The sequence below is a fragment of the Notolepis coatsorum genome, assembly GCF_963971535.1.
Source record: "Notolepis coatsorum genome assembly, chromosome: 9".
NCBI classification, from domain to species: domain Eukaryota; kingdom Metazoa; phylum Chordata; class Actinopteri; order Aulopiformes; family Paralepididae; genus Notolepis; species Notolepis coatsorum.
Genome location: NC_140173.1, coordinates 107,970,728 through 107,984,242, shown reverse-complemented (window position 1 = coordinate 107,984,242; position 13,515 = coordinate 107,970,728). Strand labels below are relative to the sequence as shown.

Below are 13,515 nucleotides of genomic sequence, written 5' to 3'. Positions count from 1 at the left end.
CACTCAATGTGTTAAGAATATGAAGTTTTGCTTGATAAATAGGGCAGTGTTACTGAAGGAATGTGAAGCTAAACCGAAACAGACTAAGGTCTCCAAGGGGAGACAAGACAATGTGACTGACTGATTCAGGCATAGCTTTATACTAGGGATGCCCCGATCACGTTTTTTGCCACCGATACCGATCACCGATCGTCTATGAGCCATATCGGCCGATACACTGCCGATACCGATAGTTTTTGGTTTTATAAAAAAAAATATATATACATATTTTTTTATATATATATTATATAATTATACTTGTAGTTGTATTATCTGCGAGACATCTGTGTGTATACTCTGCTTTGGTCAAATCACATTCAGCATGCCCTCAGCTAGCCCCTTTCGTGACTGCGATGCAAGCTAGGGGCTCGAATACGCATCGAATCAATGTTATAAGACATTGATATCAGGAGCTATCTGTAGCTACTGCTAGCCGGCTAGATAACGTTAAGACAACGCCTCAGTGAACTATTATGAGCTAACGTGGGATAACGTTAGCTACCTAGCTAACGGAAGTATCATGCACTCGACTATTGCTGGAGCATTTGTTGATATCAGGAGCTATCAGTAGCTAGCCAGCTAGATAACGTTAGACAATGCCTCATGTATTAAACTAAAAGTGAATAGTTGACTGGGTTTAGTTTAAACAGTAACGTTAGCTAGGTAGCTAACGTTAGCTCACAGAGGTTGCATGCACTAGAGCAGACTATTGCTCTGTTGACACAGGTCTGGAAGGGGGAGGAGGAGGGGCAGTGCGCTGCAGCAGCAGCTGTGTGTCTGAGAGAGAAGTCAGCAAGTGAGAACTCCGCTAAGAATTGGATCATGTTTTGCGATCGGTTTTCACGATCGGCGAAAATAAAGCATTATCGGAATTCACCAATCTCATATTTATACTGAATATCGGCCGATACCGATCGCTGGCCAATCGATCGGGGCATCCCTACTTTATACTGGTACATCACAACGCAGTACAGCTTTATACCGGTACATCACAACGCAGTACAGCTTTATACTGGTACATCACAATGCAGTACATAAGGGTGTGTTCAACAATAAACCCCAGAATTAGACCAAAGTAACACCCCAACTCATACAATATACAATGCTGAACTTTGATATCATCAAAGAGAGCTGAGGCTGAGAAACTCCAGCAAGAAAGACTTGTATAGTAGTTTAGTAGCTAGTGAAGAATATGGGTTACCAGTACCAACATCTTGAAACGGACTATAGTGGACATCTTACAATACAAATAATAATACATAATTCATTACATTTATATAGCGCTTTTTTCAGACTCAAAGCGCTTCACAACGTAGGGTTAGGGAAATTGCCTCCTTCACCACCACTGGTAGCACCCAACCTTGGGCTATGCAGGCTCAATGGCTACCATACACTGGCACCCAGCACACTACACAATGGCTGAACGGCTCAGGAGACAGGGATTGGTATCAGCCAATTAAGGGGAACAAATGATAGATTAATACACTTCTAATGGAACCGATCAGGAGTTAACAAATATTTGACCCTCTGAGCATCCAGTGGCAGTTTACCTTAAGTAGAATGTACACTTTTATCTATTAACACTTTCGCGGCCAACCACGTATATATACGTTATTGGGCGCCAACGGTTAACGGCCAACCACGTATATATACGTTTTTTTTTAATCGTTTTCCCTTTTTTCCGATTTTAATATCCTATTCGATGTCAGGGACCTGTATGTTGCCGTTAAAAGACATACTGGGACTCGAAGGTGAAGTACCGGCCACATCCTGCTAGTAGGCAGTATCGAGAGTGCAGTAAACCCTGTTCCAGACCGGGTGCTACGCTTAAACCGCTCCGGGCGGACTTTTCTAGTAATGGGAAACCTAGGGCTTCACCCGATCGCATTGAATAATTTTTGGGACCCCCGATCCATATGTTGTGGTGGGTAATGTCGTGGACCAGATGGACATAGGATGGACCAGATGGCGATCAAATAATTGGAATATTCTTTTTGGAATACCACCAACCACAGGTAAGGACAATCTGACGTCAATTTCAGCTTGATTGTGCAAGGTTATCATACCCATCCCCCTGATCGGCGTGTGTTGTGGTAATAACGAATGACGTTACTGGCAATCAAATAATCAGAAACGACCCCCCCCTCCTTTCATGCATTCATGATTAAACATAATACCCATTATATAGATTTGATTCGGAAATAGTAGCATGTCCAGGGACGAAACGCCAATGGTTTTAGTAGAATTCATGTTGCGCCCTATAACCAGCCTCCCAGGAATTAGCCCTGATCATTCCGAAATTATACTTATATTCACCACGGGATAACGCGTGAACGTATTCATGAAAAAAAATTATTGAACGGAAGATTACTGTCAAATGACCATGGTATTGTATCCATAGCTATAATATAAAATATAGATTTAGCTCTACAAACAAGGTGACGCACAGTGAAACTATGTAATGGAAACCTGGCCTAGCTAGAGCTAGATGGGGAAATCGAATGGCCGCGAATATGTTAAGGGACTGATATACATATATACATATAAACAAATAAACTGCACAAATATTGAGAGCTTGATTATAAAATAGCAATCCACATTCTTGTGAGGATGTGACCTTATTACTCATCTTATTATTGATATTGCCATACCTAATCAAGAGTGCCAATAGATTCCACCGAAAGCCAGTTCACCCAGTGGAAGTCCTCAACTTCCAACCTTTTCCCCCCCCTGATGTACCATTTGCCAATTTGTTTCACTGACACACAGGTCGCCCAATCCTCACCTGTTGTTTCTTGAGCAGGATGTTGACGGAGGTGAGGTCTTTGCCGTAGTCATCAGACTGGAGCTGGCCTTCCAAGCCTCCCAGCCACTTGTCCAGGTCAGCGCAGCTCTGGGTGAACAGCTCAGCCTTGTTGGCATCAAACAGACACTTGGCCTTGGCCTGGGTGGTAGACTCCAGATCCTCCCACATCTTCTTCAGAGACGCCAGTTTCTCCTTCACCATGGACTCCGTCTCCGGTTTCTCTGCTACCAGGGCCATGCCGTCCTGGAGGAGAGGGAGAGCCAGAGATGGTGCGTTAGCCTATAAATGGGAAACCTACAGTATAGGCCATCATCATTATTTGTTATACATGTAGTCATACGGTTTCCGTTAATTCACTTATCTACCGATTTAATATTTCCATGTCATCCACATTCCCCTTATAACATTAATTAAGTAACTCATCTCTATATGTTTTACCATAAGCACATCACATTCTTCGTCAATAGCTTATTAACTTCCTTTCCTCCATCTCCATCTGTCCCTCCCTCTCAGCCTCCTTCCCTCTGTATCACTATACCTTCTCTATCTTGTCCAGCCATTCCTTGTTAGACTGCAGTTCAGCCATGAAGGCCTGGTGTTTCAGCCATTTGCTGTGGAGGTTCCTGGCTTCGTCGTAACTCATGTCCTGGGCCGTCAGCATCTTCTCGTTGATCCAGAGGGACAACTAGACAGAGAGAAAGGAGATTGATGATTATTCACCAATAATTAAAAATATACACAGTATACATTCATTTAAGGTAACCTCGACTAGCATGCAAGCTGATGTTGGTAAATACAGTACATTATCAAAACCGGTAACACAAAAAATAGCAGTAGCTTTCTCAAGTCATTGACAGAATGTCCAGGACTAGATGGTTCAGTGATAGCAGTAGCTTTCTCAAGTCACTGACAGAATGTCCAGGACTAGATGGTTCAGTGATAGCAGTAGCTTTCTCAAGTCACTGACAGAATGTCCAGGACTAGATGGTTCAGTGATGGCAGTAGCTTTCTCAAGTCACTGACAGAAGTTCTATTTTCATTCTTAAGCACAGAATTTAGAATGTCTCTACGCACCCACCCAATGTGTATAGACTATAGGCCGTCGTTTTGCCTTAATAGCCTATATTCTCAAATGGCATTTAATGGCTATCCGCTGTGGGCTATATCTCCTCGCTGACGACCAGTATACCTTATATCATATTCCTATGTCTCCAAGGAATCGTGGGGCTCTGGGGAAGAAAGGTTGGGAACCCCTCTACCCCTGCTATATAGCCTATCCTTTATAATATTATAGGCTATTTTATTTACAGTAGTCTATTTATGATTTGTTTCCATAGCCGGTTTCAGTTATGCATGTGGCTGAGACGGGTCGGGATTAATTAAGCTGCTAAAACTAGACTGCTTCTCGGCTACGAATTAAAGGGGAACTATCTTATAAATGGCCTTTTTCAGTGTTTAGCATTGTTTCATAGCTATGTGGACTTACCGTATATTAATATGATCTATGTCTCTAATTCTCATATTGGCGCATTCTTCCAATTCTCCTCTCACAATATTCACCCTCACTGAACTGAGTCATCTGAAAATGTGCTGATCTGTGAAGTCAGAGAGACTCAGCTGCATAATAATGTGGCTGTGTAGCATCAGGCCGCGCAGTGGTTTAGGTGCCCAGGCTCAAAACGGCTTAAGATCTTGAGGTAGAAAAATGCTGTTTTTGAGTACTTCATTAGAAATACAAAATGAAAAAAAAAAAAAGAAGAAATTACAGAGGTGTTCCATAGACTCACAGGAATTGTGTAAAAGTGCCCAAATAGTGAAAGAAATAGTAAAATAGTTCCCCTTTAAAGCCACGATTGAAAATAATGTACTTCTTTTCTTGACAATAGCATATACTATAACAATAATACGAGAGCATACACTAACAATTAATCTCACTGCCATGTATAGCCTGCATATATGCCATGTGTAGCCTGCCTATGTGATCAATAAAAACGCAAACTTGAATTCCATCACGTCTGTGCACAAATAGAGTGTGTTAGTCTCAGTGAAGTTTCAACGGAGGTCATCTATTCTAACCAACGAATTGAAGTAGAAAGCATTTCGTTGTGACCAATGTTATTTGGAAACATGACAAAAAATAATAGTATTTCGCTTTTTATTTTAAACAATATTTAATCGTGTTTGGAGGTGGGTGTTCTGTGTCTGCCCCCCGTGCCAAACAAGCAGGCCAACTGCGCTCTAAAGGGCTCTTGTTCGCGCATGAGCCCGTTATAATTGCACTCCTGTTGGGTCGTTCGTTGGGTTGGTCAGTCATTAACTATGGCTTCAGTGGATAACCCCAACCACCTGCATTTAAGATACCCCAGTATTACAATTTAATTCAATACAATGTGTGCCTCCTCCCGGTCACCAGCAACGACATGTATCAGCCAAATGCACATCGCAACATTGACTGAGTGGAATCCCTTTCTATTCACATAATTTGTGATGGAGCTTTGACAGCTATGGGTGGTACAGTAACAGTCTATTGCTCAATCCATTTCCAATATATCACGATGGACCGTGCCGGTGGCCAAAGACCAGAGGGTGGAGAGGACTTGAATGTGTGCATGGGGATGGCATGTGCGTTTTGTTCCACACTTAAGTTGGGTCCCAAATTGCTCTACAAATCAAGGAGAATGTGTCTCGGGTATAGCGGACTCTATAATATTATGTTCTCTCGGCAAATAGACTGCCCTATCTCTGAAAACAGTTCCCCGCAGAGCGCAGTCAGTGCACTCTGTAGTATTCCGATAACGCTATATATAAACCATGCTGCATTCATTCGGAAAGAAAGACCCATTACAAATGCTATTTACAGTATAGGGTTTGACAATAATTACGCTACTGTCGCTATCTTACAATTAACTATAATGAATTACGGGTCATACCGAACACGCCAGTGTAATGCACAAAAGCTTATTTCCGTGCTGCAGACCCTGCAGTCTTCCTATTCTACCGCTGGGCGCCAGGTACGCACGGTCTGAGCTGTATATATACTCACAAAGTCAAGCACACGTTCAAATTGATAAGTCCCACACTTTGCTTAGAAATGATCGTACGCACGGGTTACGCACATATCTGTGCGTACGCACCATTGATAAATGAGGCCCCAGGACTAGATGGTTCAGTGATAGCAGTAGCTTTCTCAAGTCATTGACAGAAGGTCCAGGACTAGATGGTTCAGTGATAGATAGCAGTAGCTTTCTCAAGTCATTCACAGAAAGTCCAGGACTAGATAGTTCAAGTGAGTGATTTGTTCAAATATAACAAACGTAAACCACATGTACTAACGCTAATGTTTTAACGAGGGGGATGCCACCCTTTTCATTCCTCCCAAGATCAAGATCACTTTGTTACACAAAGGATGTACTACAGAGAGCTACGATGCCCTGGATCATGAGGCTGCTCTAAAAGGCAATACTATACACTATGAGTACACCACATGTTTATGCACTGACCTCCTGACAGTCCTGGAGGAACTTCTGCAGGTCTCGGTTGTCTTTCAGCTTCATCAGAAGATCACTGGCTGCAGTACGGTTCTTCTTATGTCTACACACAAAAGGAAATGTTAAGATACAGTAACTTTTACTCTGAAAAAAGAAATATTTAATATTAATAACTTTATTTGTATAGCACTTTTCATACAGAGGTTGCAGTTCAAAGTGCTTCACAACAGTAAAAAATACAGGCATAAGCGAGCATAAAAAATAAAAAATTTAAATACAAAGAGATAGAGAGGTATCAAGGTTAGGCAAATCACAGTTCTTCAGCAATACAAATAATAAAATAGAATAGATTAGATAGAGTAAAAAAGTGCGGTTTGATTCAGTTTAAAATAGGCTAAAAATAATAAGATAGAACGGACAGTAAAAAGTGTGATAAGATTGTTCAATAAAGAAAAATATATAACAACAGAGCAGTGTATCGCTCTTAGTACTTTGAGTTTCTTTACAAAGTTCTAACATACAACAGAGCATCGCTCTAACATACATACAACAGAGCAGTCCGTCGCTCTAACATACAACAGAGCAGTCCGTCGCTCTAACATACAACAGAGCAGTCCGTCGCTCTAACATACAACAGAGCAGTCCGTCGCTCTAACATACAACAGAGCAGTCCGTCGCTCTAACATACAACAGAGCAGTCCGTCGCTCTCACATACAACAGAGCAGTCCATCGCTCTAACATACAACAGAGCAGTCCATCGCTCTTAACACCAAGTTTCTTTACAAAGTACAGTTCTAAGTTACCTTATAGAACAACAGAGCAGTGTGTCGCTCACAACAACAGATATATATTAATATTAAATCTGCAATAACCTGATAAGACTATTATGTGCACTTATCACATTAATTAAATCAAGACCTGATTGAAAAACACTGTAAACAACCATTGACAGAGCATTGCTGACTGCTAGAGCAACACTATCACCAAGTATTAAAAGCTTCAAGCAACTGGCCACTATTCAGTGGATTCACCTCTGGTCAACAGAGTTCAACTTCTGAGCCCAGAAGGCATTTTAAGTCTCATTTAAGGCCAATATTAAATTAAACATACATTAGTACATTTGATGTGACAATGATGAACTGTGTAATGATAATCATATAATGTAAAAATAAATTCAATCAATCAATGGTATCTACCTCTGATCAATAGAGTCCACCTTCTCCTGGATGCGTTCGGCGTTGATGTTGTTATCGGCTACCAGGCGCCGGCCGGTGTCGACCACGCCGATGATCTTCTCGTCATTGGCGTCCATGGTCGTCATGAAGTCCTCTTGCCTCTTGATGGCAGCCTCTGCCGCCTCCAGGATGGTGGGCATCTCTGTGTGGGCCAGGACATACTCCTGGGGGTGGGGGGGAGACAGGTCAGTAGTTATTCTAAGAAACATCTCTTAGTGGTGGCCTCAGACCACTCCAGCATGGTGGGCATCTCTGTATGGACCACGACAAACTCTCTCTGATGGAGAGAAAGTGAGAGATGGGAATTGGGGAAGAATATAGAGGGAGGAAAGACAAAGACATGTTAGCATGCTATTACACCGTCCTGCCTCTTGATGGCGACCTCAGACCACTGCAAGGTAATTGGGCATCCGAGGACTCTGGAGAGGGCCCTGGTGGAGGAGGCGAAAGAAGTCATAACTTGTGCTGTATTTTATTGTAGAACATTTTGTAAACATTATAACTCTGTGTAGCCCTCATCCATCCAGGGATGATTGGTTTGCAGGTTTCTGGAGAAATTGTGTCCATTTCACATAAACATACAGTGTACTGAGAACAAATTGGCTGTGTGTACAGTAGCAGCAGGGCAATAGTGCTGTCCAGTTATGTCGGCCAATTATCTCACTAACAGAGCTGTCTGTGTGTGTAGAATCACACTGCTAATGAGAAAGCAAGGGTTCACTAGGTGGTCAGATCAATATGGGAACAAGCCAATTGACACATGCAATAATGACAACCCATATTCTTAGACCAAGTAAGAGGGAGTATCCCTTTCTGATGGACTCATAATTCATAACTTGGTACAATTTCTCACAATGAAGTAAAGGTTTCTCTGGTCACTTGGGTCACACTGCTCCAATGACTCCTAATAAGCCTGCTTCGGCTTATTCTCCGAGAAGCCGGTATGTAGAGAATGTACAGTATGGCAGTGCATTACAGTACAGTATGTGTACAGTAAATAGGGCAATACACCAGTGAAGTGGTGTAGTGTACATTACCTGGTTGTTGAGGAAGGCCTCGGCCTGCTTGGTGTCTCTGAGGAACAGCTGGTAGGCGTGGGACTGGGACAGCAGGTTCTGCCGGTTCTCCCACATCTTGTGCAGCTCGTTCCAGCCGGTGTCCAGGGCCTGCAGCCTCTGCCGCAGGAACATGTACTGGGCGTCCGTCTGGCCCTGGGTCACCATCTCGCCCATGTCCCGCATCTTCTGGTAATCCTCCTCGTAGTTGCGGATCTCGTTCTTGATGTTCTCGTGCTGCGTCAGGAGCTTCTCGGCCTCCGCCAGGGTGTTGGGCATGTCCTCGGAGGCGATGGCCGTCTGCGTGCGGGACAGCCAGGACTGGAAGTCATCCAGCTCGCGCAGGAACTGTTGCAGCTTGCTGGCCTCGCCCAGCGACTCCTCTCGATTCTTCAGCGTGTCCTGAGAGAGATTAGAGGGGTAGATTGGATCCTTAATTAAATAGAAATGGCATTTAGATTGATACATAGGTGGATGAACTGACACTAATAAATAGTTGGATGTCTCTTGATTCCAGAGGGTAAGTTAAGTTGTCATACAGCAGCAAAATAGATACCCCAACACACACACAGAGACAAGATAAATAAAAGATTGGATAAGTGCCTTGTAACAAGTCTTACATTTTGTTTTAATAAATCAATATAAACTAGTACAATGCAATGTACGTTGATGCAGATACGGTCCTTTCTGGTAATGCATCTACCAGTTTGTGACCTTTTGAAATACAGAACAAATAAACCTTAATTTGATCTCATTTGATTAGGTTACCTTCATCTCATCCCAGACATCGTTGATCTCTGCCAGGCGGCCCTTGATGCCGTCAGCCTGGTCTGGGTGCTCGGTGGACAAGCGGTCTGCCTCTTTGCCCAGGTCTCCCAGCTTGTCTTCAATAGCAGTCAGGTCTCGCTCCATGCCTGTCAGCTTACGCTGCAGGGCCATGACACCGGCAAGGTCGTTGCCGAGCTCCTGGGTCGACTCAATCACCTAGGAACAAGGAAGGAAGGATATTGTATTTTTGAAGTCAATTTGATTTGTTGTTTTTTTCTTGTCAATGGCTTTATTTGTATAGCACATTTAAAAACAACATGGTTGACCAAAGTGCTTCACAGTAAAAACTATAATATAGTAATAAAACACACAAACACAATACAAAGTACACAACTACAAACAAAATTACAGCAGCAGACAATTTTTTTTTTAAAGCTAGGGAGAACAAATGTGTTTTAAGATGAGACTTAAACACTGGGAGCGTGTAAGCCAGAATGAGCAGTAAGCCACAGAAAATGCTAATTGAATGAAGAGGCTATTTGCCTGAATGTCAAAAGCATAAAATCATAATGCTGCTTTTTTTAAAACCACACCAGCAAAAGGCCCACAATCCATTTTATTTCCCGGCAGGCAACATGAGGCTTTAGCAGATAGCTATAGCCGTCTACGTGGTTATTGATGAAGACTTTATTCCAGACTCAAGGTCCATATTTACATATATAAAAACAATACCGTAGATTAAAATACATAAAGGCATCAATTCCAATGTTTCCACAAACCAGAGGAGTACCTTGTATCACTTTGTTTGACATCAGTAATGGCACCTATTATCCATTTATAAACATTTTATAATTTTTTTTTAACTAATAATCAATTTAAGTTACATCAAGTTCCTCAGCAGAGCATGGAAGGTGGGGACATTTTTTGTCACAAACATATAGCTTGCACTAGTCCATCTTGGGAGCTTAACACTTTCAGCGCCAGCCGTTTTATCCATCCTTGTAGTCAATGGGCCACGCTTTAAAAGATAGGTATTTTCACTGTGCGTCGCGATGTTTGCAGGGCTATATCTATATTCTATATTATAGCTATGGAGACAATACTATGGCTCATTTGACAGTCACTATCCCTCATCCAATATGTAAAAATCAATGTGGAACGCCCTACCCAAAGCTGTAAAGGAATGTGAATCCCTACCCCCCCATTCAAAACCGCTCTTAAAGAGCACCTACGGGAGGCTGCAATTCGAAACTGGCCACTGTAAATGTCCAAACCCCCCACCCCCTCCTAATAGACAGTCTCCTCCCCACCGCATCTCCCCCCCAATCTATACATCACATACATTGAAAAACACAGATATCTTTCAGTATGTATATTTCTCTCCCACCCACCCACCCACCCCCTCCAAATGTACAGTCTCCTCCCCACCGTATGTATATTTCTCTCCCATCCACCCACCCCCTCCTAATGTACAGTCCCCTCCCCATCCTATGTATATACTCTGTCAGGATCAATGGGTAACAGTACTGTATATTTGAATACCGTTTATGTCACAAATGTATCAGTACTAAATACCTGTATGTCCCTATGCCATAAATGTCATGTATGTTGTGTATGTCATAAATGTCAATATGAATTGAAAATGGGGGACCCTGATGTAAACAAGACAAACGTCTTTCTCTGGTCTGCATCCCCTTAACAATTGTGTGTATTGAGCCGTACTGTATTGTACCCATTCTGCAATCTGTTAAATAAAGTTTTCATTCATTCATTCATACATATATACACACACACAGATTAGCCTGTCTGGAATATAAATAATGTAGATGCGTGCAGCTCATCATGTCTAGGATGTAGTGCAGCGTTGCTACCTTGGTCTTCTCCTTGATCCAGGACTTGGTCTCGTTACACTCCAGGTAGTAGTTCTGGACGCCCAGGGCCGAGTTCAGGCTGTCCTTCTTCTGGTCCACCAGGTCACGGAACTGACTCCACCTGGACAGAGGACATACACGTGGTGAGAGAACTGCACCTAGAGTGCTTTTGTTTCAGTTGATTTCTGTCACACATAGGAAGGAATTCCAATGCCATGTGGTTGTCGTGGAACCCTGGAACCAAGGGGTTCTTGCCACTGTCGAAGATCAGAGCAATTCTAAAATTATGATACCTTGCAAATGTCATATTCTTCTTGTGCAAGAGGGTCACCTGCTCCATTCATCCACACTCTACAGCACCTGGAAACCCCCAACACCTACACCCGTATTCTGTTTATTGACTTCAGCTCAGCTTTTAACACCATCTCCCCCAATAATCTGTTCCATAAGCTACAAGACATTGACATCAACCCCACCATCAACCACTGGATCCTCAATTTCCTCACCAATAGAACCCAAACAGTCAAAGTAAACAACAAATCATCCCGCCCTCTGACCCTCAGCACTGGGGCCCCCCAGGGCTGCGTCCTTTCCCCTTGGCTCTTCTCCCTCTACACCAACCAGTTCACCCCCCTGGACAGCTCAGTCAAGGCCTTCAAGTACGCCGACGACACCACCATCCTGGGCCTCATCTCCAACAACGACGAGTCCATTTACCGGCAGGAGGTGGACAGAGCAGTGAGGTGGTGTGCATCCAACAACCTCCTGCTCAACCCCTCCAAAACCATGGAAATTGCCATAGACTTCAGGACTTCAAAAAAAACACCCATACTCCCAATAACCATCGCAGACCAACCCATAACCCTAACTGATTCATTAAAGTTCCTCTGCACCCACATCAGCAACAAACTCAAATGGGACATTAACACCACTGCCATCATCAAAAAGGCCCAGCAGCGCCTGTACTTCCTCAGACAACTGAGGAAGTACAGAGTCCAACAACACCTGCTGGTCCAATTTTACACTGCCATAATTCAAAGTATCCTCACCTCATCCATCACAGTCTGGTACGGTTCCACGGACAAACACACTAAACACAAACTCCAACGCATCATCAAGACAGCCTCCAAAATAATTGGCTGTCCCCTCCCCTCTCTGGACTCCATCTACACCTCACGCACAGTCACCCGCTCTGTTAAAATAGTCAACGACCCCTCTCACCCAGCACACCACTTATTCCAGCACATGCCCTCAGGTCGCTACAGGTCCATCCTAACCAGACACACACGTTTCACAAACAGTTTTTTCCCCACAGCAGTCCGAACACTGAACACCCTGGCCCGCCCCCCTTTGCACAAACGGGCAAGCATCTGTCACCGACCGACACTGTTACCGTGACTGTCCTATATGTATTAATGTATATATGTTTTGACGTTTTTGATGTTTGATGTCTGTTTCATGTTTGATATAACCAGTGCTCAACATCTGTACCGAAATCAATTACCACCAACCATCGTTGTGTGGCATTAAAGTATCTTGTATCTTGTATTAAAGCAGTTATATATTTAACCCTGTGTTGAGTTAACAAAGAGAACGTTTACCTGGTGTTGAGTTATGTGGTGCATTCAGACAGCTAAAGTGGAAAATCTTCGTTAACTTTTCGTTTAACTTTAGTTGACTCTTCCCTTCCACAAGTCCACAAGTTAAGTTGTGTGGCTGGTTGAGGTGAGATGTTATGGAGTTTCTTAGGGCTGACCTTCGAATTTTTTTTTGGAATTCGAAGCTTCGGGGCCGAGATTCGCTTTTAATTCGAAGCTTCGAGATTAAAAGGAAAAGAAATTCGATTATTTTTATTTTTTAATATATACAAAATAAATTATGTTGTGGGACTTGTACAGCACTTTGTTCAACTTTGTCAGTGCTGTAAAGTTTAAACCTTTTTAAATCTTAGACAAAAAAAACACTTTGCTTTCATGAAATATTGTAAGCCGTCATTTGAGGCTTTATAAAAGCAGCACAATGAACACAAATCTGTCAGTGCCGAGTCCGACCGCATCTTAAATAACAAACAGCATTGCTTGTTGTAGTTAACAAAAAGAGGCAGAGTTGATTTAGCAAAAACATTTTAAATTCAAATTTTTATTTTTAAAATACCGGTAATCGAATTTTATTTTCATATTCGAATCCCATGCCCATCGAATGAAGCTTCGAAGTATTTAAGACACCCCTAGAGTTTCTGTATCTTGGGGGCT

General features: G+C 42.7%; 1 protein-coding gene across 3 annotated transcripts in view; it reads right to left on the bottom strand.

The window, feature by feature from the left end:
• Positions 1-13,515, bottom strand: part of sptbn1 (spectrin, beta, non-erythrocytic 1) — a 265,257-nt gene that overhangs the window by 34,339 nt on the left and 217,403 nt on the right. For all 3 annotated transcript variants that reach the window (XM_084321135.1, XM_084321134.1, XM_084321136.1), the window contains 7 exons: positions 11,264-11,384; positions 9,393-9,608; positions 8,607-9,026; positions 7,531-7,733; positions 6,346-6,436; positions 3,384-3,530; positions 2,825-3,088 (listed from right to left, as the gene is read on the bottom strand). In XM_084321135.1, coding sequence (XP_084177261.1) covers positions 2,825-3,088; positions 3,384-3,530; positions 6,346-6,436; positions 7,531-7,733; positions 8,607-9,026; positions 9,393-9,608; positions 11,264-11,384 — 1,462 coding nt within the window. The remainder of the gene's footprint in view (positions 1-2,824; positions 3,089-3,383; positions 3,531-6,345; positions 6,437-7,530; positions 7,734-8,606; positions 9,027-9,392; positions 9,609-11,263; positions 11,385-13,515) is intronic.